This window comes from Mastigoproctus giganteus, chromosome 10 (genome assembly GCF_048544385.1).
Source record: "Mastigoproctus giganteus isolate SK-2022 chromosome 10, ASM4854438v1, whole genome shotgun sequence".
Lineage (NCBI taxonomy): Eukaryota > Metazoa > Arthropoda > Arachnida > Uropygi > Thelyphonidae > Mastigoproctus > Mastigoproctus giganteus.
Window position 1 is genome coordinate 70,671,868 of NC_143584.1, and position 25,065 is coordinate 70,696,932.

Below are 25,065 nucleotides of genomic sequence, written 5' to 3' on the forward strand. Positions count from 1 at the left end.
CCACTAGTTGGCAGTGATCACAGTGTGCCCAAGTGGGATTTACTCAAAGGGGTAAAGGGAAGGGTTTTTGCTTTTGCAGAGGCGACTATGGAGGTCTGAGACAGTATTTAAATTCTATACAGTGGGACCATCTGATGATGTTACCAACAGCAAATTCAAAATGGGAAGCATTCAAAGAATTAATCTTGGAAGCTAGGCTTTGGATACTAAGCTTTACATACCAACTAAGAAATATTGTTCAAAGTTTAGGCCAAAATGGATGTCAGATGAACTAATGAGACATGTGGCAGAGAAGAAAAATTCATGGGATACATATAAATTAATGGGAGATATGGAAGCCTGTGATAGATATAAGCTAGTCTGTAACCAAGTCACAAAGGAGATTAGGCAGGCAAAGGCAGATAATGAGAAATCTTTGGAAAGGGATGAATCAGATTGTTCCACTGGATATTGATGGTTCATCTGTTGATGATCCTGCTCAGGTGTAACAAACAAAACAAGTATTTTTCATCTACATTCACACATGAGGAGTTATTCAGGGAGTGGGAATGCCAGAGATGAAGTAAACTCTGGAAGCTTGCTAGATGATTTTGTAATAACTGAGAGGAAAGTGGAGGAGAAATTGTTGAAGATAAACATAAAAAATTCAGCCGAGGTGGATGAGATCTATCCAGTTATATTCAAGGAGGCAGCAAAAGAAGTAAGCAAACCCTTAGCCATAATTATGAGAGCTTCCTGGACTCGGGAGGTACCCATGGACTGGAGATGTGCAAATGTGACCCCAATTCATAAAGGATCAAAAGGTGACACAAGCAATTATAGAACTGTTAGTTTAACTTCTGTTCTGGGGAAAATAATGGAAGCACTGGTTAAACAAACATTGCAAGTTCATCTAGACAAGACTGCAGTTATAGCTTGGACACAGCATGGTTTTGTTTAGGGGAAGTCTTTTCTGACCAATTTGATTGGATACTATGATGTGGTCACAAAGGAACTGGAAGCAGGGAATAAGTTTGATATCATATATTTAGATCTTAGAAAGGCTTTTGATACTGTTGCACATTGAAGACTGCTACACAAATTGGAGCAGTATGGCATTGGAGGCAAATTGCTGCTATGGATAAAGGGATGGTTGAGTGGGAGAAGACAGAGTAGTAATCAATGGACACTGCTCTTCGTGGACTAATGTTATTAGTGAAGTCCCTCAGGATTCAGTGTTTGGTCCATTGTTGTTTTCTGTATTTATAAATAATATTGATGATCTTATCTGGCTTAATGTCCAGGTTTGCAGACGATACGAAGGTTGGCAGGGTTGTTAAGGACACTTTTCTAGATCCTGTTACTGCTGCAACAGGATCTAAAGAAGTTGAGCAGTTGGGCTGAGGTATTATACGGACAGTGGTAGAGAATGAAAAGGGCCTTGGGATAATTGTTCAGGCAGATATGAAATTTTCTTAGTAGTGCATATGGTCTTCAAGAGTAGCTCATGGTGTTTTGTCAATGATATACAGGAATAGTTCTAGCAGGGATAAGGAGGTGATTATCCCCTTGTATAAGGCAATGGTCAGGCCACACCTTGAGTACTGTATACAGGTCTGGAGGCCTCATTTTAAGAAGGATCTAGAGCTTTTGGAATAAGTACAGAGAAGGTTAACAAGATTAGATGAATAGAAAAAAGGGTTGCTTTTATGAAGAAAGGATTAAATTTTGCAAATACAGTGTCTGGAGGTGAGATGATCTGATTGAGGTGTATAAAGCCTTGGATGGTTTGAGCATGCTCAGTGCTGATGGGATTCTTCCTCTTGCTCAGAATAATCACCTGAGAGGGCATAAATTGAAATTGAGGAAAGACAGTTGTAGGATAGATGTGTGGAAGTTCAGCTTTAGCCAGCGGGTGGAACAGAATTCCATATTTTATTGTGGCTGTGGATAGCCTATATAAATTTAAGGTTGTGCTAGACAGATATTTGGAAAGAATGGAGGGGTGAAATGGTAGTGGAGTTTTTTTTTTTTTGGCTTATGCTGCATAAACTTGCTTTCTTGCATCGTATGCTTCTACTAACTAACATTAGTTTCTAATCTTCATAAGGCAATCGTTCTTTCCTTGCCTAAGGCAGGAAAGGATTCCAAAATTCCAAACAGGCACCGACCCAGTACTCTAACAAGCTGCTTATGCACGGTCCTAGAAAAGAATGGGCAATGCACACCCCATGTGGTATTTAGAAGAAAATGACCTCTTTCCAAAGTAAAATTGGCTTCCAATGCAACAGGTCAACACTCGGTAATCTAATAAGACTGGACACATCTATTCGAGATGCATTCCTGAAATGCAAGCACCAAGTGTCGGTTTTCTTTGATAGGGAAAAAGCGTGTGATACGGATTGGAGATTTGGAATTTTAAAAGATATATATAATCATGGACTAGTGGTCATCTAACCGTTTTTATTAAAAACTTTTTATTAACTGCTCTTTCCAAGTTAATGTTAGTTCTTTTCTCTCTCGTCCTTTTTGCAAGAGAGAATTCAGCAAAGATCAGTTCTGAGTGTTACACATTTTACTCTCAAAGTTAATTCTATTACTGAACAACTTCCTCCAACCGTAAACCGTGCCCTCTTTGTTGATGACTGTAGCGTCTTTTCACAGTCATGGAAAGTGAGGGTCGCTGAATATATGACCGTTATATTACATAACTTTGAAAAGATGCACCATGCCATTGGGCAGTGGCTAATTTCAGGTTCTCGCCTTAGGAGACAGTCTGCTTACACTTTTGTCGCAAATGGAAGTTTCACCCTAAACCAGAACTCAAACTCGGCAAAACATCATTCTAGTAGCACCCAGGACAAAATTCTTGGGATCTGTATTCAATAATAAGTTGACATTCCTAGCATGTCAACTCCGTACAAGGTACACAAGAGCATCGGTGTATTCGTGTCCAAGAGGTGATCAGGGAGCTTAATATCACAGTAGATAACGTTGCTCAGTCACCAAGCCAGCTACTTCCATCCTGGCATGCTTCATCATGTGACTTTTCCATTGAAATTTGGGCTGCTCACTGAGCCAAATACTATGACTTCCCAGATAACACTGTATCCAGGAAGCTTCCCCATGATGCAGGATATACACAGCTGATTTTTATGCTATAGAATTAGCCTTGAACCACATTAAAACCCACAAGTACCAAAGGTGTATGGTGTATACTGACTCTTTAATTATACTACAGGCTTTATTGGGAATAAGATATAATCCTTATCTATACCTGACCCAGATTCAGCAGACACTCCACTCTTTCTGCGCCTTCTTTTTGTCATCGGTTTCTGCTGAACCACTTTGGGATCACAGGTAATGAACTGGCTGGCACTGCAGCGAGGTCATTGCAACCCCACAACAACAATAGTAGCTTGTTAATCCCCTATAAGAATACCGGCAGCTAATACACTCTACATTACTCTCCGAATGGCAAGAATCATGGCATGGGCAAGTTACAAACAAGCTCTATCAGATAATCCGACACTGGCAGTTCTAGCTTGCCTCCACATAGGACACAGTTGTCTTACGCATGCACCCCTGCTGAGGGCAGATGATGTTCCTATGTGTGAGAATTGTGACACCATTTGTCACATTTTAATTGGTTGTCCATGTTATAGACACCAACGTCTCTTATATTTTACCTCTTTCTGTCATCTGGCTGAGCCTTATACACCCAGTCAGATTCTATCCAACTATCAGCATGTCTGCTGTTTTAAGTTACTCGAAATCAGTTAACTTTTTTGCTCATATTTAAAATTTACTTTATTTTTATACATTTGTTATTATAGTTTATAACTTATCCTTTATTACTCTATTTTATACATTTTTATGCCTCTATTGTTATATATATATTATTGTTATTTTCAACTTAGTGACCTAATTCTTTAGGTCACTGAAATTTTGTGTTCACTATATAACTTGCTTTTGGTGTATAGCCTCAGTCGCTAATGCACCAATAAAACCCAAACTGAACCTTTCTATTTAAAGAATTTCTCTACATTACGAAATAACATGTAAAATTAACCTCATATAAAGTGTAAAGTGTTTTTGGGTAAAACGGCACCAGGGGTGCCGTTTTACCTGCATAGTATACATTGTCGTGTGATACAGTACACTGTAAAGGCCAGAGATTTAAAATTGTGTGGATCTTGTATATGTGTAATGTTTTGTACCGTTGTTCATCTGGTCTTTTAGCGGTTGGGTCCCTAATGGGACCCACAGTTGCCCACACTTGGCCTCGTGGAGACATCCAGTATACGCCCAGTATAGTTATATTTACTCTGGCAGGCCCTGCCACATCATTTCCTGAGATTTCAGTCGCTAGGACCTAAACAAATATATATATATATATTATATTTTATGCTGAAAGGGGGGTAGGCCGAATGGTAATAGGGTTGTTGCATTGTTGACTTAAGATTTTGAGTGTGGGTTTGGAAAATTTTGGTTTCATTAGACGTGGTCACAAAGTTAGAGAGAGAGGGTGGGGAGACTGAAGATTGGGGAACAAGAAAGAGGTGGAGTCAATAGAGAAGGCGACCCCAGATGGTCAGTGAGGCATGCCTATGCTCCACAAGATGGAAGAAAATGGGGTGGCGAAGAGGGGAGGAGACAATCGACTCCCCCATCCTGGAAGTAGGAAGAAAGTACTGTGCAAGAGTGCACTGGTATGGGGGAGGCCAGTGGCCTTAGCAGCAAGCTGCAGCAATAGTCATGTCTGGCGAGTTTGTTTCAGAGGTCACAGCCACTGGTGTCAGGTTCAGGAGATGTGTAGAGTCAAGTCTGACTTGGTGATCACTGATGTCTTCCACCGCAGAGGGATCTCGAGACAGGTGAACAGTGGACTGCGTCGGGTCCGGTCCTGGTCCTGTTGCAAAAGGTCCTTAGTGTGGTTAGCTCAATCTTTCCGTTTGAATATTTCTGTTCAATTAGGTTGAGTTGTTTCATTCATTTACTGGCTTTAGTTGTGATGAATAGCAATAAGTGTCCTCCACCTAGAAAACACCTCTTGCGCAAACTTCGTGAAGGCCAGGAACTCCTCCCTCGAGTCTAGAAGGTGATGCTCCAGTCCTGCTGGTAGATATGTGAGTTCAGCCATAAGTCGAAGCGGAGGTTCACATAATGGCCACGGCTGTATATAATGTAGGACCATGTTTCTGTCTCTGTGCAGAGGGATCTTCCGTTGTTCGAAAATAACTTGACGTTGAACGCACTATGGCCCGTCAGGAGAAACGTTGTAAATAGACCTGGGTGGTACCAACAGGGGGCACTAGGATACACGCGTCGGACTATAGGTGGGTACTTCCTGATAATTTCCCCTTTTGTTGAAGCAGACCACCTTTCCTGCCATGCCTGCTGCCCATGATTCTCAAGTCTGGTCCTTTCTTCTCTTCTATTCCCTGCTATGTTGATGGTGTATTCCCCAGAGTGTATGGTAATCCTTTGGTCAGGTAGTACATCATTCTGCAGCGTATAACTTCTAGGTCGAGGAGCAGGACCCCTGCCAGGACTTGGAGGGCATGTGTACTAACAGTACAGCAGGCACGGGTGATGACCAGGAGAATTGAGCATTGCATGGTGTCCAAAATCTTTTTGTTAACTACCTTTGTGGCTCTATGTAACCACATGGGGGAAACATACGTAATCGCCGGGCTGAAGAAGGCTTTATAGTACAGTATTAGCATGAGTTTTTTGAGTCCCCAGTCCTTTCTTGTTATTCTGGCTATTAATCCGGCGAATCTTATTTTTCTCTCAAATAGTTGAGGGTGGAAGGATAGGTTGGTGTCTACAGGGTATCTCAAAAATATTGGTACAAATGTTTAGGGGAGGTAGGTAACATCTAAAGGAATGTGAATCGCATAGGAACCCATAACTTGAAATGTCACGGGAAAGTAGTAGCAGAGGCACAAGAAGCAGAAATGACACAAGACGGTAATTAGTGGCAAACATTTATTTGACATAATATTAACAATGGAGAACGAGATGGATGCATTTCATGATGTTACAACAGATGCACGAAGGTTCCACCATGAGGCACGATACATGCGTGACACCGATGCAGCATGGATTGGCGGACATGGTCGAACACATCTGGAGTTTCTTTGACAGTAGCAGCAGCACAGACAAGTCTCTCCCCAAGATCCATTTCCACAGGCAATTCATACAAGATAGATTTGAGGGCCCCCCACCACAGAAAGAAATCAAGGCTCAATGAATCAGGTGAGCGTGGGGGCCAGGCAATGGGTCCACCACGGCCAATCCATCGATGCCCAAAACACCTGTTCAAATGGTCACGAACACACCTTCCATAATGGGCAGGCGCCCCATCATGTTGAAACCAAATATTGTGTCTCACATTTGCTGGAACATCGTCAAGTAACCCTGGTAGAACTTGTTCAAGAAAGATGCGATATTTAGCGGAGTTCATGCGGGATGGTAACAGGTATGGGCCGACTAAGCAGTCACCAGCCATACCTGCCCACACATTTATTGCAAAGTGATGTTATGCCGCATGGGGGCACACACCGTACCGTGTGTGGGTTGTCGTGAGCCCACACATCATTAGCATTGTGCTGATTGAATAAGCCGTCCCTAGTGAAATAAGCCTCATCCATGAACAAAACATAGACTGGAAAATTCAAATCTTGAACACTTTCTTGGAGAAACCACTGCGCAAAGCCACACATGAAAGGGGTGTGAAAAAATCGTCATGCCAGACATGCTGTACGCTGCAACGAGACACTCCTATGGCAGAGGCAACTCATAAGGCACGGCGCGTGTGCTTGTAGTAGGATTATTCTGGGCGGCATTCAACATACTTCTTCCATGGCAGGAGTTTGCGTCGAACATGGTCTGCTCGCACTACTCCTGTTACCTCTAAATGACCCATAATCACACAAATTTTGATGCACACACGCAAACGAACGGTGGTCCAGTACATGTCTGTCTAGGAAGCATTCTCCATAAATTCGTTGAGCGGCTCATCCATTGCCCTCTGCTAATCCATACACTAGGTGCATGTCTGCCAGCTCACAGTTCGTATATCGATGCATGTTCTTCGTGCGGCGACTACTGCTTGAATGAGTAAACCAGAAATTTTCCCTCTCGCGAACTGATGAACAGCGCCGTGTACCGACTTACAGTGATGTTTCCGGTTATGGGTTCCTATGCGATTCACATTCCTTTAGATGTTACCTACCTTCCCTAAACGTTTGTACCAATATTTTTGAGACACCCTGTAGATGCTTCAGTTCAGCAACTAGTTTGATTGTCTGGCTATGGATTTTAATTTGTGGTGGTCTTCTTAAGTTTAGGCCGCCTTTCAACAGTATAAATTTAGTTTTTGTAGTTGATATTTTTAAGAAGTGGACAGTGGCCCAGTCTTGAAGGAGTTTGAGTGCTTCGTTTGCTTGGTCTTCCATTTCTGCTCAGCTTTCAGCAGCGACTGTCAGTATTAGATAGTCTGTGAAGGCCTGGGAGTTTACTTTCCCCAGATCCAGGGCCAGGAATTCGTTTAGGATCATATTCCAGAGCAGTGGCCCTAGAACTGAACCCTGGGGGCAGCCCCTATAGAGCAATCTGGTCAACTTATTATATGGTATTATTACCTGGATTTCTCTGTTGATTGAGTAGGATTCCATAACTTTGTACAAATTCATAGGTGTGTTTGCCCTTCTCAGTCTAGCTAGGATGCTCGGCCACCAAATGGCTTCGAACTCCCCAGTGAAATCAACTGAAATGGCAAGGAAATATTTTTTGTCACACCCCGCTGCCTCCCTCAAAAGGCCACTGAGGGCTTCGATGGTCGAAGTTCCTTGCTTGAATCCATATTGTGTTGGCATGCTTAGTGCAGCTGTTTCATAGTGGCGAGTTATTCTTTTACTTATCAACCTTTTGAATAGCTTACTTGCCACTGGGAGCAGACGAATTGGCCAGTAAGAGTCCAGTTGTTCTGGAGGCTTTGAAGGATTCTTGGATATGAGCTTCACAGTTGCAAGTTTCCAGTCGGCTGGGTGAGTTCCTGTTTTTAGGCATGCATTGTATAATCTAAGGAGTAGTTCACGGGTGGTGTCTATTACCTTTTTTATAATTTCCGGCTCCAGAAGATCTGGGCCGGGACATTTTCTATTCCTTATGAGGGCTGCAGCAGTATGCAATTCCTCCATGGTGAAGCACTGTTCTATTTGCTGTGTTTTGTATGCTTCATTTTCTCTACATATCTGTACCTGTTCCATTAAGATTGGGACAACTGGTTCATGATAGATCTGGTTAAGTATGCTGTTGATAGATTGTTCCCAGGTGGTGGCTAGTGTGCCATGCGGGGTTCGAGTTGCATTTATGATTTCTCCTCTGGGGAGTTTGCTAGTAACAACTTTGTAGACTACTCCCCAGGGATTGGCGTTTCTAGATGTGTTGACCAGGTGCTCCCTGGCATTCTGCTTTCTTTCTCGTATCAGCTCTGTGTAGCTGTTTCTAACAATATTGTATATTTCCCTTAACAGTCAACATATCTATACTTCCGGCTCCGGCCAGATACATCTCGCTCTTTGAAACTCTTTTCTTGCCTTTATGACCTGCTTTCTTAATGTTTCAATTTCTCGAGTCCACGAGGGGACAGTGCCCGGGGTTGGAGTCTTCCTCTTCCTCTGGATCTCATTTGGGTCGAGTTGTTGGTCAGCCTCCATCCAATGCCCCACCGCCTGGCACAGCAACCTCCCAAAGAGTTCCCAGTCAGCCTTGTTAACTGCAAAACAGTTCATCATGTGTTTGACTACTGGAGTTCTGCTAACTGTCCGGTTGATTTGGTAGGTAAGCACTCTGTGGTATTAATCCCATACAGCAAAGTGTTAGTTTCTAGCGAATTTAAAAAAAAAAAATGAGCAAAAGCATTTTTAAAGATGTTCAAGCATTTACTGCTAAACAGCCGCCCAAATATAATATGCCCTCCAAAATTGCTCATTAGCATGTGGAATTAACCATCCTTTTAGTGAACACTTGTAGCCACTGATGCTCGTAGGAGTGTCTTTCTTTCATTTTTGTTACACGGAAGCGTATGAAAAAAGTAAAATCATGTTGATTACTGACAACTGTCTGGCACATCCTGAGAGTATTTCTGCCAAACTTAAGTGAAGTTGTTGTTTTTACCACCAAATGTAACATCAAATCTCTGGCCAGTGAACCAAGACAATGTTTTTCATTATCGAAAGAGAATATTGATGAAGGTTATCAATGCATTACAAGAAAATAGAAACTTGGATGTTACAATAAACCTTAGAGATTGCATGAAAGTTGGGACAAACGATGTCAGTGAATACACTATTCAAAATTGTTTTTCGAAAGTGGGATTTGCATTGAATACAGAAGTCAAACGACAACTGGACAAACAAGATGAACTGTCACTTTCACAATTGAAAAACATTATTAGAATCGTCTGGAAACATCAAAAATCATAACATGATGGTTATGTTAGTGTATATCAAGATCTGGCTACAACAGAACATCCAAATGAAGATGAAGTACTATTACTGAGCAGTGTTAGATGCGACCATGATCATGAAGAAATTAATCTTGAAGAAATGATCCACACTTTTAAAACGGTCAACTGGGTGCGTCTACAATTTTGCGAAAATGTTCCTGATAATGTTTTTAATGCTCTGAATAAATCTGAGGTTTACTTTGAAAATTGGACAATTTTTTAATTGTACAGTGCAAACAAAAATTACCGATTTTTTTTTTTTTTTTTTTAATTTGTAATACTTGCTCTCATTGCATAAACATGTCATTTCAATAAGTATGTTTTTGAAGTAAAATACATTAAAAATAAATGTAGGTTCATTTTCATTTTCTAATTAGATAACAATTTCCAATAAAAAAGATATTGAAATCTGTATAGCGAAATTTCTCTATAATGAATTTTCTCGCTGGATTTATTGAATAAATCCAGCGAGGGGAGTAGGGAAGTCTGAATGTGTGTGGTGCGTATGTATATACAGGCAGTTCTCGCTTTACGAGTTCTCAGGTTTAAGAGTTTTTTTCCTCAAGTATCAACAACTTTGATATTATATACTTGGATCTTAGAAAGACTTTTGATACTGTTGCACATGGAAGACTGCTTCACAAATTGGAGCAGTGTTGCATTGGAGGCAAATTGCTGCTATGGATAAAGGGGTGGTTGAGGGGGAAAATACAGAGAGTAGTAATCAATGGACACTGCTCATTATGGACTAATGTTATTAGTGGAGTCCCTCAGGGCTCAGTGTTGGGTCCATTATTGTTTTCTGTATTTATAAATGATATTGATGATGGTATATCAAGCTTAATGTCCAAGTTTGCAGGCGATACGAAGGTTGGCAGGGTTGTCAAGGACACTACTGACACTATGCTGCTGCAACAGGATCTGGAAAGGTTGAGCAGATGGGCTGAGAGGTGGCAAATGAAGTTTAACATTGACAAATGTAAAGTACTACATATGGGAAACAGCAACCCCAGAGCAACGTATCAACTCTGTGGTACTACACTGACAGTGGTAGAGAATGAAAGGGACCTGGGGGGTGGTTGTGCATGAAGTTCTCTGAGCAGTGCAGACGGGCTGCAAGAGTAGCTTATGGTGTATTGTCAATGATATATAGGAATTTTTCTAGCAGCGATAAGGAGGTGATTATTCCCTTGTATAAGGCAATGGTCGGGCCACACCTAGAGTACTGTATACAGGTCTGGAGGCCTCATATGAACATTAATTTCAAAAAATGAAAATGAATGTTAAACATCCATAAATACCGCATTCCAAACCACGTGCGTAACTATACAATACAGTGTACCCCACTTTACAATATTAATCCTTTCCAGAGACACCATCATATCATTAAAATATCTTAATGTGAACCCAATAACTGTTTTTTGGTAATTCGTTTCAAGATATCGGAAGTTGAAATTTTCACTGTATAACTAAGCTATTTATCTCTCTAAAATGTCATTTTGAAGGTCACGAGTGTGACTTTAAGGCCATATAAAAAAAGGTTGTGAGCGTGGTTTGTAAATTGTATTAGTTACCAATTCAAATCATTAAAATGCACTACACTTTCATCCTTATCATATGTTCCGTTATAAGAATCAATTTTTAAACGCCTTTGTGATATTTTTCTAAAACACATTTTTGGAGGTCACTACCAGAAAACAGTAAAAAAAATTTGTGCTTTCGGGTTTATTGGGCTTTTCTATTACTACATGCAATTATAAACGAGTAGTAAACTTGATCTTATTGCATTTATGAAAATATCAATAGCTAGAATTGTGTGGGTTTTTTACGTTATTATGGTGAAATGTGTTTCCCCTTTGCTGAAATCTTCAATCTTATAAAAAACAAATTTTCAGAATCTTCTCTTCGTTCCTTTCTTTTTAATTTTCGTAAACTTGTTACTCTATGCGAATCGTATTAGTTGCAATTTGTGTGTGCTGTTAAAAAATGCTTATGCATGCATGCAATCGTGTAATTTATAATTAAAAGAGAAGATTATCTTGGAAAAAACACCTCTTGAAACATTTCTGAAGAAGGCGACTCCTTGTGCAACAAACCAACGAGTGCCGAGCCAATAATGAGTGATCAACGAGTGTGCGTTTGGTCGATGATGATAAAGAATAAACATTCTTTAACATTTGTAAGTCATAAATAATTTCTCTATTATTATAATTTGCTTGATTTTACAGGCTACATTTTCATTTCTTTCGATAAATCAATCATTGTTTAAACATAAACTAATTAGCTACTAATTTCATTGTTGAGAATGTAACCCCTATTTTTAACCTTATGTCTATGTGTAATAAATTCCTGCTTTACGAGCACGTGCTAGAAACGAATTAACTCATAAAGTCAATAACTACCTGTGTGTGTGTATATATATATATATATATATATTTATATGAGTAATATGAAAAAAAAGAAAGTAATTTAATAAATTGTAACAAACTGTAACTAATACTTATGGGCCAATGCCCTTGGTATTGTCTGCTTGAATTATCTTCAATATTATACAACATATGTTATAAATATATATATGTATATTGCAATATCAAGCTTACGTTATATGCATTATGCTATACCATTACATTTGTTAGTTCTAAGTAGTTATAATAGATAATAAATTTACCTAACTAATGCCGCTTACGTGATTTGAACTTTGTAACTCTCTCTCTCTCTCCCCCTCTCCCCCCCTCTCTCTCTCTCTCTCTCTCTCTCTCTCTCTCTCTCTCTCTCTCTCTCTCTCTCTCTGAAATCCACCCTTCTGTGGAATTTTGTTCCTACCTCTGGGTTGTGTCCCTAAAACCTCTCTCTCTCTCTCTCTTGTTTCTTCACTCCTTTGACAAGAAACCAGTCAGAATTATGACCATCTCTTACAAAGTCTCTCCCATCTCTGTTCTCATAGACTCAATTTCTGCTACATGTATATTTTGACAGTCACTGTTCTTGTGAATTGGCACAAGCACTGTAGTTCTGTAGTTCTAATTCCTTTCCTTTTTTGGATTTTCATTTATTTAAAAGAAAAAGAAAAACCACTTGAATCTCTGCAATATATTTTATCAGTTAATGATTTACATTAACTTTGTTTCAACTCTGGTGATAAAGCCAATTTGGATGACCTTTTGGGTTGCCCTTAGAAAATTCATCTGTATGATAAAATATAACATCCAAAAATAACTACTTGCATACTGCTCTCCTTAAATGAAATAAAAATAGTTTTGTCCAAATCTGTACATGGCATGGAACAGCCACTCAGCTAGTCATTAATTTTGTTAATAAATTATATACCCCATTGTTTCTAAACAAACTTTCCTTCATCACACAATTTGATTGGCTTCTATGTAGTGAGGAGAACCTGCTAGCAATGATGCTGATGCTAGTTCTAGGGCTTAGCAATGCTGGGATTCAATGCCCAAAATCTAATTCCAAGCTACTACCATAGGAGTCCAGCATGTTTCCCATGTAACCTGTGGAAATCTCTAAAACTGGGATCTTAGTGGTTGAGGTGCTGAGCTTCAGAATGCCACTTTAGCCCCTGCTTCTTCAAGACAGGTGGTCCTGGCATGACTCACCTAGAATCGGTTAAATGTGTGCCAAAGACCATGAGAGCGAGGTATGTTCAGACCACATGCCAATCTGTACATACTGCCAAGGAGAGTACCCTGCATACCCTTGAATATATTAAAATAAACTTTAATCAAAAATTCTAAATCCATAAACAAAATACACAAAATAAAAGTTGAGTATATAAAATTAAAAGTGTTAAAACTTTGTATAAAGAAATCAAATAAAACAAACTATGGGAAGCTTTCAAGGCACTGTGCCTCTTTCTCAAGAAATCCCAACAACAAGTAAATATATTGTGCAGAAATATAACCTAACATGTACGCAGATATCATCTGGTTTGAATTGTGGATGGCAAAAAGTAAAGAACAGGAGAGAGAGAAGATTTTAAAAAAAAGTATATTAATCATCATATTCCATCAACCCAGTGCAGCATACATTAGTTATGTTCTTAGTCTGCCATCTCTCATCTCACTCTAAAATGACAGCCTCCATAATAGGAAGTATGCAAGTCCCACTAATGGGGTGGGCAGAAGGACCGGTATGGTCTCCTACCTACAGCAAACACCACGGCATAGCTAAATACCTGGCCTGGCGTGGTGTGGGGTGTAAACTGGTCAGTTAGAGTAATTAACCCTTGACTGTGGGAATGAGCAGCAAACAGGCACTTCAACATAACTATCTTTCTCTATGAACCTTCACTCCTACCACCTGGGTTGGTTGCTCTCTCATTCCCCTTCCCCCTTACCTGGTGGCTCCCTTCCACCCTTTTGCCTGGTGGGTAACCCTCCACTGCAATCTGTCAAATCCCACCCCCAGAGGCAGGATAGGTGTTCTGACCTGGGGTCCCCTTTCACTCAGGTGGCCACCTTCACTACTGCCTTCCTCTATTTTCCTGCCACTTTTACCCCCCTCCCACTGCCACCTAACTTTTTCTCCTGCCAGTGCTTTCATACTCCCACTGCCCAGCACACCCCCTCATGGTGCTGTACAGTAAAATAGAGGTTTTTATGCCACAGGCCTTTAGGCTGAGGCCAGATGAACAACATAACCCCCACACTAGCACTACAGAACACTCACTAACCCACATAAATCTGGCCTTTACAGAATAAACTCCCCAACTCAGTGTTGGGGGGAACCCCCAGAGCTGCATTACAAGTAACACTATACCCTATAATACGGTTAAATTTCAACATTGTGTATTTAGATTTTAGCAAAGCATTTGACTTGATCCTTCAAAAAGGTTACTGTATAAGCTTGAACATGTTGCTATTACTGGTAAGATTCTAAGATGGATTGCTAGCTGGCTTTAGGTGGGGCAGAAGGCAGAGGGTTGTGATTAATGGATATTCTTCAGATTGGTGTTAAGTCAGGAGTGGGGTCCCTCAGGGATCGGTTCTTGGACCACTTTTGTTTCTCATTTTCATAAATGACTTTGACGATGTGATAGAAGGCGTGATGTCAAAATTTGCAGATGACGAAGATTGGCAGAGTCGTTAATGATCAGTGTCAAGCAGTGTTCCTTCACTATGACTTCAACAGACTTCAAAGATGGTGAGACAAATGGCAGCGAAGTTTTAATGCTGTTTAATGCACAGTCTTACACTTGGGGAATAGCAACCTGCAAATAAAATATACATTTGGTGGGGTTGAATTAAAAACAGTGGAGGAGGAAAGGGATCTGGGAGTTACAATAGGGGCAGATATAAAGTTTTCTGAACAGTGTAAACAGGCAGCTGGGAAAGCCTATGCTGTCCTATCGATGATTTATCGAACGTTATCTTATAGCGATAGGGAGGTCGTAATCTCACTATACAAGGCAATTGTAAGACCATATTTGGAATACTGTGTTCAATTATGGAGACCTCATCTGAAAAAAGACATTGAGCTTCTTGAAAGAGCTCAATGATGTAACCCAAATGGTGAGATCAGCAGAACAATGACTGTTCAAGTAAAGACTCCAATTATGTGGGCTACAGAGCTTGGCAACCAGGAACCTCCGAGACGACCTGTTTGAGGTTTATAAGGTTCTGAAAGGGATTAATAAAATGAATGAAGGTGGTATTCTCACTGTTATAAAGAATTCCAGAACTATGGACCATAAATTCAAATTACAGAGCATGAGGTGTAGATTAGATTGTAGGAAATAATCAAACTGCAAGCCCTGTAATTTGAATAGCCAGCAAGTCATTGAATGTTGAAACAAGTTAGCATTAGCATTAGTAGAGGTATTTGATGCAAGAAAGCAAGCTTATGCAGCATCAGCCAAAAAAAAAAAAAAAAAACAACCCACTTCCACTTCACCCCTCTGTTCGTTCAAAATACCTGCCCAGCTGAGCCTTAAACTTATTTAGGCTATCAACCTCCACGACAAGGGATGGAAGTCTGTTCCACCAACCAACCACCCGCTGGCTAAAGGCAAATTTCTGCTCGTCTATCCTACATCTGTCTTTCCTCAATTTGAATTTATGCCCTCTCAGGTGATTATTCTGAGCTAGAGGAAGAATCCCATCAGCATTGAGCATGCTTAGCATTAGCATTAGTAGAGGCATATGATGCAAGAAAGCAAGCTTATTCAGCATCAGCCAAAAAAAAAAAAAAAAAAAAAAAACACTACTCCCATTTCACCCCTCCGTTCGTTCGAAATACCTGTCCAGCTGAGCCTTAAATTTATTTAGGCTATCAACTTCAACAACAAGCGATGGGAGTCTATTCCACAAACCAACTGCCCGCTGGCTAAAGGCAAATTTCCGCACATCTATCCGACATCCGTCCTTCCTCAATTTGAATTTATGCCCTCTCAGGTGATTATTCTGAGCAAGAGGAAGAATCCCATCGGCATTGAGCATGCTCAAGCCATTCAAAGCCTTATACACCACTATCAGATCACCTCGCCGATGCCTAGTTTCCAGGCTCTGTAATTTGCAAAACTTAAGCCTTTCTTCGTAAGAGCAACCCTTTGTTCCATTCACTAATCTTGTTGCCCTTCTCTGTACTCGTTCGAGCAGCTCTACATCCTTCTTGAAATGAGGCCTCCAGACCTGTATACAGTACCCAAGGTGTGGCCTGACCAATGCCTTATACAAGGGAATAATCACATCCTTATCCCTGCTAGAAAAATTCCTGTATATCATTGACAAGACACCATGAGCTACTCTTGCAGCTCGTCTGCACTGTTCAGAGAACTTCATATCTGCCTGCACAATTACCCCCAGGTCCTTTTCATTCTCTACCACTGCCAGCGTAGTACCACAGAGTTGATACGTTGATCTGGGGTTACTGTTTCCCATATGTAGTACTTTACATTTGTCAATGTTAAACTTCATTTGCCACCTCTCAGCCCATCTGCTCAACCTTTCCAGATCCTGTTGCAGCAGCATAGTATCAGTAGTGTCCTTAACAACCCTGCCAACCTTGGTATCATCTGCAAACTTGGACATTAAGCCTGATACACCATCATCAATATCATTTATAAATACAGAAAACAACAATGGACCCAACACTGAACCCTGAGGAACTCCACTAATAACATTAGTCCACGTTGAGCAGTGTCCATTGATTACCACTCTCTGTCTTCTGCCACTCAACCATCCCTTTATCCATAGCAGCAATTTGCCTCCAATGCCACACTTCTCCAATTTGTGCAGCAGTCTTCCATGCGCAACAGTATCAAAAGCCTTTCTAAGATCCAAATATATAATATCAAAGTTATTCCCTGCATCCAGTTCTTTTGTGACTACATCATAGTATCCAATCAAATTGGTCAGAGAAGACCTGCCCTTAACAAAACCATGCTGTGTCTGAGCTATAACTGAATTCTTGTCCAGATGATCCTGCAGTGCTTCTTTAACCAGTGCCTCCATTAATTTTTATGGAACCGAAGTTAAACTAACAGGTCTGTAATTACTTGTGTCAGCTTTTGATCCTCCTTTGTGAATTGGGGTTACATTTGCACATCTCCAGTCCATGGGTACCTCCCCTGAGTCCAAAGAAGCTCTCATAATTATGGCTAGGGGTTTGCTTACTTCCTTTGCTGCCTCCTTTAATATAACTGGATAGATTCCATCCGCCCCTGGTGCCTTTTTTATGTTTATCCTCAGCAATTTCTCCTCCACTTTCCCCTCAGTTATTAGAAAATAATCTAGCTCACTGCCAATGTTTACTTCACCTACGACATTCCCCTTCCTGAATAACTCCTCATGTGTGAATGTAGATGCAAAATACTCGTTTAGATTGTTAGCCACCTGAGCAGGATCCTCAACTGTTGAACCATCAACATCCAGTGGACCAATCTGATTCATCCCTTTCCGTCTTGAGTTTAAATAGGTAAAGAACTCTTTTCTGTTTTTCTTTGCGTCCTTTGCCAAGGATTTCTCATAATCTGCCTTTGCCTGCCTAATCTCCTTTGTGACTTGGTTACAGACCAACTTATGTCTATCATAGGCTTCCATGTCACCCATTAATTTGTATGTATCCCATGCATTTTTCTTCTCTTCCATATGTCTCATTAGTTCATCTGACAACCATTTAGGCCTGAACCTTGAACAATATTTCTTGGTTGGTATGTAAAGCCTGGTAGCTTCCAAGATTAGTTCCTTGAATGATTCCCATTTTGAATTTGCTGTTGGTAACATCATCAGTTGGTCCCACTGTATAGAATTTAAATACTGTCTCAGACCATCATAGTCGCCTTTACGAAAGCAAAAACCCTTCCCTTTGCCTCTGATGGTAGTTACCTCCTTGAGTAAATCCCACTTCAGCACACTGTGATCACTGCCACCCAGTGGTTCCTTTATCTGCAGATTCCTAATGCATGAAGAATCACTACTGATAATCAGATCAAGAGTATTACTCCCTCTAGTTGCCTCCCGACATGCTGGTGTAGAAAACAATCATCCAATAAATCCACAAAAGCCCTGCTAGTGTGTGAGTGACCAACCCACAAATTCCAGTCAATATCTGGGAAATTAAAAAATCCCCCATTATGAGACTCTCTGATTTACTGGCCCATTCTATTTCCCTGTACAGTATCTTATTATACTCATCAGAGTCATTAGGCCTATAGCACACTCCTACTCTCAATTTTGATTTACCTATGCTTATGTCACAACAAACTGACTCGACACTGCCCTGTCCATCAATGTCGACTGGCTTCACTTCCTTGGATTTTGTGTTTTTTAACTAATAGCATAACCCCTCCTCCCCTCCTGTCCTGTCTATCCTTTCTATACACATTGTACTCCCCAAATTCCAGTTCTGCATTCCTTATATCTGTGTGACACCATGTCTCTGATATCCCAACAATATCTGCCTTTGATGTTTTGAGCAATACCTCAAATTCATCAAATTTATTTACTAAACTCCTAGCATTGGTGTACACGCAAGTATACCTGCACTTGTTTCTATTCTTAGCCACCCTAACACAACCCATGTGTTTACTTGTATCACAATGACTTCCAGCAGTCTCTGAAATATCCTGCATCTTGTTTTTCAGGCCTCTGCTCATTCCAATAGAAGCAGTGCAAGAATCTCTTTCACCTCTGCCAGTGGCTACTGTTAATCCATTAGTCTTTGTCTCCCCCCAAGCTAGCAGTTTTCCGACCCACCTAACACTGCCTCGATAGCATCAGCAAATATTCTTGCACCCTTTCTATTTAAGTGTATCCCATCCCTGTAGAAGCAATCTCTCCTGTTAACAAGTACATTCCAGGCTGAAAAATATTCTGCCCCTTGAGCCTTGCACAATCTTTCCAGGGCCGAATTGATCGACAAGGCTCTTATCATATACTCCCTCCTATCATGTCTGGGCAGAATTGCAGACACTTTCAAATTTAACCCTACTTCACGGCTTTTTTTCAACAGTGACCTGTACTTGTTAAGTAATTCCTCTGGTCTCCTACTCTTAATGTCATTAGTGCCAACGTGTACAACTATATCACCTTTTGTGCCCTTAAAAGATGATATCTGCTCTACAACGTCATCAACCCTTGCCCCTGGCAGACATACCCTGGTCCTGTTCCACCTATCCTTTTTACAAAGCATGTTCCCCGTTTCCCTGACAATAGAGTCACCAACAACTACTAGTTCCTGTGGGACCAGCGCATTCTGCCTTGGGGGCTGCCTCTGTGTTGCAAGATGACCAAGTGCAAGCTCTGGCGTTGATGTGGGCAGCTGAGGGCTTGATGGGCCCCTCAATGTATTTCCTTCGAGGGCATCCACCCTGTCCTTCAAGGTCTCATATAGGCCCATAACAACGCCGAGTTGTCGCCTAATTTCCTTGCACTCCTTGCATCGTGCACACACAAAGACATCCCCCATGGCAGTATCATGTCCCGTACCCGATTGCTCCGCAAACATCAAGCAAACAGTGCATCTTAAAAGGCTGTGATTCAGAGGGCAACTGCCCCCCTCAGTTCTCCCCTGAGTCACAGCACTCCCATTAGCTTGAGCCTTTTGCTTTGCTGCTCTGGTCAGAGTCATGATTTCGATTTAAATGTCAGTAAAATTGCAATTTCAGAACAAAATTAAAACCCTAAACTTGTATCTTAACACAGTTATAACGCTATATTTGTTTATCAGTATCGAGTGTTATCTACGAGTTCCCTTTAATAACTTCCGTATCAAGTATGTATTAATTATTTGTTACGTTTGTACTTTAAGTCGTTATATATATAGTTAAAAGAACAATTTAATTGACAATGAAGTTTAACAAGAATTATAGATCTACTGATTAATTGACAATATTATATTATGCACTATACTATACAAAGCTAATGCTATCGAATTCCGGATATGCTGTATCGCGTTTCAGTAACGAGTGTTATCTACGAAGTCCCTTTATATAACTTCCGTATCAAGTTATGTATTAATTATTTATTTTTACTAATTATTTATGTTCCGTAACCTAAGTGGTTATATGTATAGTTAAAAGTACAATTTAATTGCCAATGAAGTTCGACAAGATTAATAGATTTACTGATTAATTTTCACGTAACAATGGCGGCTGTTTATGAACGGTAAACACGTGTATTTGATACCCTTTCTGATACTAAGTAATACCTACAAATCCCTATCTAAGTTACTTTAACTTTAAGTACCGTAAATAGGAATATAAATAGCCTTTCTTCGTAAGAGCACCCCTTTGTTCCATTCACTAATCTTGTTGCCCTTCTCTGTACTCGTTCCAGCAGCTCTACATCCTTCTTGAAATTAGGCCTCCAAACCTGTATACAGTACTCTAGGTGTGGCCTGACCATTGCCTTATACAAGGGAATAATCACCTCCTTATCCCTGCTGGAAAAATTCCTTGACAATACTCCATGAGCTACTCTTGCAGCCCATCTGCACTGCTCAGAGAACTTCATATCTGCCTGCACAACCACCCCCAAGTCCCTTTCATTCTCTACCACTGTCAGTGTAGTACCACAGAGTTGATACGTTGCTCTGAGGTTGCTGTTTCCCATGTGTAGTACTTTACATTTGTCAATGTTAAACTTCATTTGCCACCTCTCAGCCCATCTGCTCAACCTTTCCAGATCCTGTTGCAGCAGCATAGTGTCAGTAGTGTCCTTGACAACCCTGCCAACCTTTGTATCGTCTGCAAACTTGGACATTAAGCTTGATATACCATCATCAATATCATTTATAAATACAGAAAACAACAATGGACCAAACACTGAGCCCTGAGGGACTCCACTAATAACATTAGTCCACGATTAGCAGTGTCCATTGATTACCACTCTCTGTCTTCTCCCCCTCAACCACCCCTTTATCCATAGCAGCAATTTGCCTCCAATGTCACACTGCTCCAATTTGTGTAGCAGTCTTCCATGTGCAACAGTATCAAAAGCCTTTCTAAGATCCAAGTATATAATATCAAAGTTATTCCCTGCATCCAGTTCTTTTGTGACTGCATCATAGTATCCAATCAAGTTGGTCAGGCAAGACTTCCCCTTAACAAAACCATGCTGTGTCTGAGCTATAACTGAAGTCTTGTCTAAATGATCCTGCAGTGCTTCTTTAACCAGTGCCTCCATTAATTTTCCTGGAACAGAAGTTAAGCTCACAGGTCTGTAATTACTTGTATCAGCCTTTGATCCTCCTTTGTGAATTGGGGTCACATTTGCACATTTCCAGTCTATGGGTACCTCCCCTGAGTCCAAGGAAGCTCTCATAATTATGGCTAAGGGTTTGCTTACTTCCTTTGCTGCCTCCTTTAATATAACTGGATAGACCCCATCCACCCCGGGTGCCTTTCTTGTGTTTATCTTCAACAGTTTCTCCTCCACTTTACTCCCAGTTATTTCAAGATTCTGTAGCTTACTGCTAGAGTTGAATACACCTCTGGCATTCCCCTTGCTAAATAACTCCTCATGTGTGAATGTCGATGCAAAATATTCATTTAGTTTGTTAGCTACCTTAGCAGGATCATTAAACAGTTGACCCATCAATATCAAGTGGACCAATCTGATTCATCCCCTTCCTTCTAGAGTTTACATAAGTAAAGAACTCTTTGCTGTTTTTCTTTGCATCCCTTGCCAAGGATTTCTTGTAATCTGCCTTCGCCTGCCTAACCTCCTTTGTAACTTGGTTGCGTATCTACTTGTATCTATCATAGGCTTCTGTGACATGTGTTAATTTGTAAGTATCCCATGCATTTTTCTTCTCTGCCATATGCCTCATTAGTTCCTCATCATCCATTTTGGCCTAAACCTTGAACAATATTTCTTAGTTGGTATGTAAAACCTAGTATATAAGTTGCCCACAGCATATAATTTGTGATTTCTTACTACTTTTTTTGTTGTTTGTTTGTTTGTTTTTTTTATCAGTGCGGCAAAAGCCTGTGGCTTCCTTGCACTATATGGCAAATATCATTGATAATACTAGTCTGTACATGATATGTAAAAAGGTAGTTATTCTTGCTTGGCTCCGTAGGACACAGTCATCTTACACACCCCTGCTGAGGGTTGACGACCATTCTGTGTGCAAGCCTATGATACATGTTTCATGTTAACCATCAGACATGTGCTTAACATATATCCAAAGTTTTTTTAAATGCACACCTTTCATATTTTAGCACTTTTTACAGTCTGACTGAGCCTTATATGCTTAGTCAGATTTTATCTCACAAAAGCAATACACTGAAAGTGTTTCAGTTAAATTTGTATACAGTTATATAATAGTTGTAATTGCTTCTGTTTTTTCACCAATCTTTTTCCTTGGTTTACTTCTTTTAAACTCTTTATTTTTTTGAACATAGTAACTTATTTTTAGGTTGATGTGATTTTATTTAGGTTACATTAACGGACATGGACCTAACATGGCTGCAGCTGCCCATGAGTTAAAAAAAAAAAAATTCAAATCACTGACTGACTCTTTCATCATAAATTACGAAGACACTCTTTTAATTTAAAGCAACAGTATGCTTAAGTTAGATGTGAAATTTCCATCCTTCACATCAACTTTCATGGGTGAGAGGAAAATAAAAATCCATGTAATGTACTGTATTTCTTATTCAATTTTATTGTTTTTTCATTTGTAAGTAAAATGCGTTTTGAATCACTAATATCTAATTTATAAATAAACTTTTATATTCCAACCACATAACTTCATATAATTTAAAAAACACATACATATCAAACAATAATAGCGCCCAGCACTCTGTAAGTTCACTGTATAAGAATAGGAGATATCCATATTACCCAATACCATTGGTTGATTGGACTTTTAGTGTATTCTGATTACACACTTTCTTTTGGAGTAGTAGAGGATGCAGTTTCACTGATTTTTCTCTTTATGTATTTCTTTTTACTTGTTTTATTTTGCTGCTTCCTTTTGTAATAGGAATGTGCTTCACAGAATGATGATGTGTTGAGTCAAGAAAGCTTTAGCCTTGAATTGGATGGTGGGGAACCAACTGTTGCACAGCTGCTTGCACTTTCTACAGGAAATTCTGTGCGGTGGCCAAAAGTAGGTGTAAAATATTGCACACTATTTTCAATTATTAATAAATGGTATATTTGATATTATCCCTAACTGATATGTTCTTTATGGATAAGGAAAAAAAAATCTTACAATTAATAGCTACAGTGGTACCCAAAAATTGGATTATAAGAATGACACAACTGAAAAAGTATAAATTTTACAGGAGAGGCTTTTTAAATCTTTCACTTTACTAAAATGTAAATAATGATCATATAATTTTTTTTTTTTTAGCAGTAGTAAAGGCATATGATGCTAGAAAGCAAGCTATAACAGCATCAGCCAAAAAAAAAACTTTATATTTCACCCATCCATTTGCTCCAAAAGTTTGTCCACCATTCAAGGTATCAACTTCCACAATGACAGATGGAAGTTTGTGTCCACAATCTACTACTCACTGACTAAAGTCAAATTTCCACACCTCTATTCTACAACTATCTTTCCTCAATTTGAGTTTATGCTCCCTCAGGTTCGTAATCTAAACAAGAGGAAGAATCCCATCAGCATTGAGCCTCCTCAAACTATTCAAGCCCTTATACACCTCAATCAGACCACCTTGCAGGTGCCTGGTCTCCAGACGCTGCAATTTGCAGAACTTAAGCCTTTCTTGGTGAAAGGACCCTTTGTTCACCTCACCAATCTTGTTGCCCTTCTCTGTACTCATACAACTCTACATCCTTCCTAAAATGAGTCCTACATGCAATACTCAAGGCATGGCCTGGCCATTGCTTTATACAAAGGGATAATCACCTGCTTTTCCCTACTAGAAAAATTCCTGTACAAAACCCTATACTTCTCAAAAAATCACAAAAAACTTCTCAAAATTGAATATGTTTTTGCATGTACACAGATTAAAGGTCACAGATTGCACATCCAGTATTTTGCGAATTTATTAATATTAACCCTTATAGCCCTGATTTGCATCTGTTATTTTGAATTATGACATTCTTGTTGAAAATGTAGTTGTAATTTTTTGACGAGTAGTACCACCTAACTTATACCACATGGAATGAATAACTGGCAGTCAAGTTAATGACCCCATAATAATTAGTTTCTTCACATAAGAAAGAAGAAACACAGTGGTGGTAATCAACTCAAAAATACGTTTTATTTGAAATAGAAAATCTATTTTATAAAAGGAAAAAATGGAATAAGTAAAGTAGTGATGTGACAAATATAATTAGAATTACAAAAGTAGATAAAATATGTTTACATTTAAAGAACGACATATAAAATTTTTGAATATGGTTACTTTAATAAGATCTAGCCAGTCACCCTTTTTTCATCTCACTTAGCTGAGGTTTCTTAGCATAAGCTAGTTGAAATTTTGCTACAAAATTACTGGTAGTGGCTCTTGATTTACTCCTTTTAACCTGTACTTCAAATTCTTCTGCCAAGTAGGTGGTTTTATAGAAAAATGAAAATGGGTTCTCTTTTAACACTTTAAGATTTTCATGATCTTGTTCTTTGTGTTCTTAAAACAACTCACGACCATGTTTGAGGCAAGATTCTTGACGTCAAAGAAATTCTGCTGAGACATTTCTGTGCCCAGTTATGAAATACTTATGGTTGATTGATTTCACGTTTTAAAACTTGGAAACAGCATACAAGTACAGATAAACCATGAATTTGTTTTCTTGTTGCCCATCACAATTGTCAGTGTAGAAGATTATGTCAGTTTCTTCAACCAATACTGTTACTTTTTCTTGGATGATTTGAAATACTCGGGTACCAATTTCATTAACAGCTCTTTCTGTTTCTCTCTCATGCATGAATAAAACGTGCTGCATTGGTTTTTTCAAATAGAAAAACTTCAGATTAAAAACATTTAACTTTGATTTGAAATAGAACATGGAGATATTACATTTTGGATATTGAAACAGAGCCTGAAGATTCTAGCAAACAACTATAGTATTGCTTCCAGTATTCTCTTTTCTTTTTGTTGCAACCCAAATCTTTTTTAATTAAATGCTCATCGTATT

The 25,065-nt window shown here is 39.6% G+C and overlaps 1 protein-coding gene across 1 annotated transcript in view; it reads left to right on the top strand.

Annotated features, from left to right (window-relative positions):
* kis (chromodomain helicase DNA binding protein kismet) overlaps positions 1 to 25,065 on the top strand; it is a 1,089,809-nt gene that overhangs the window by 840,535 nt on the left and 224,209 nt on the right. The window contains 1 exon segment of the mRNA XM_090383876.1: positions 22,946 to 23,071. Within this exon segment, the coding sequence (XP_090240002.1) occupies positions 22,946 to 23,071 (126 nt within the window).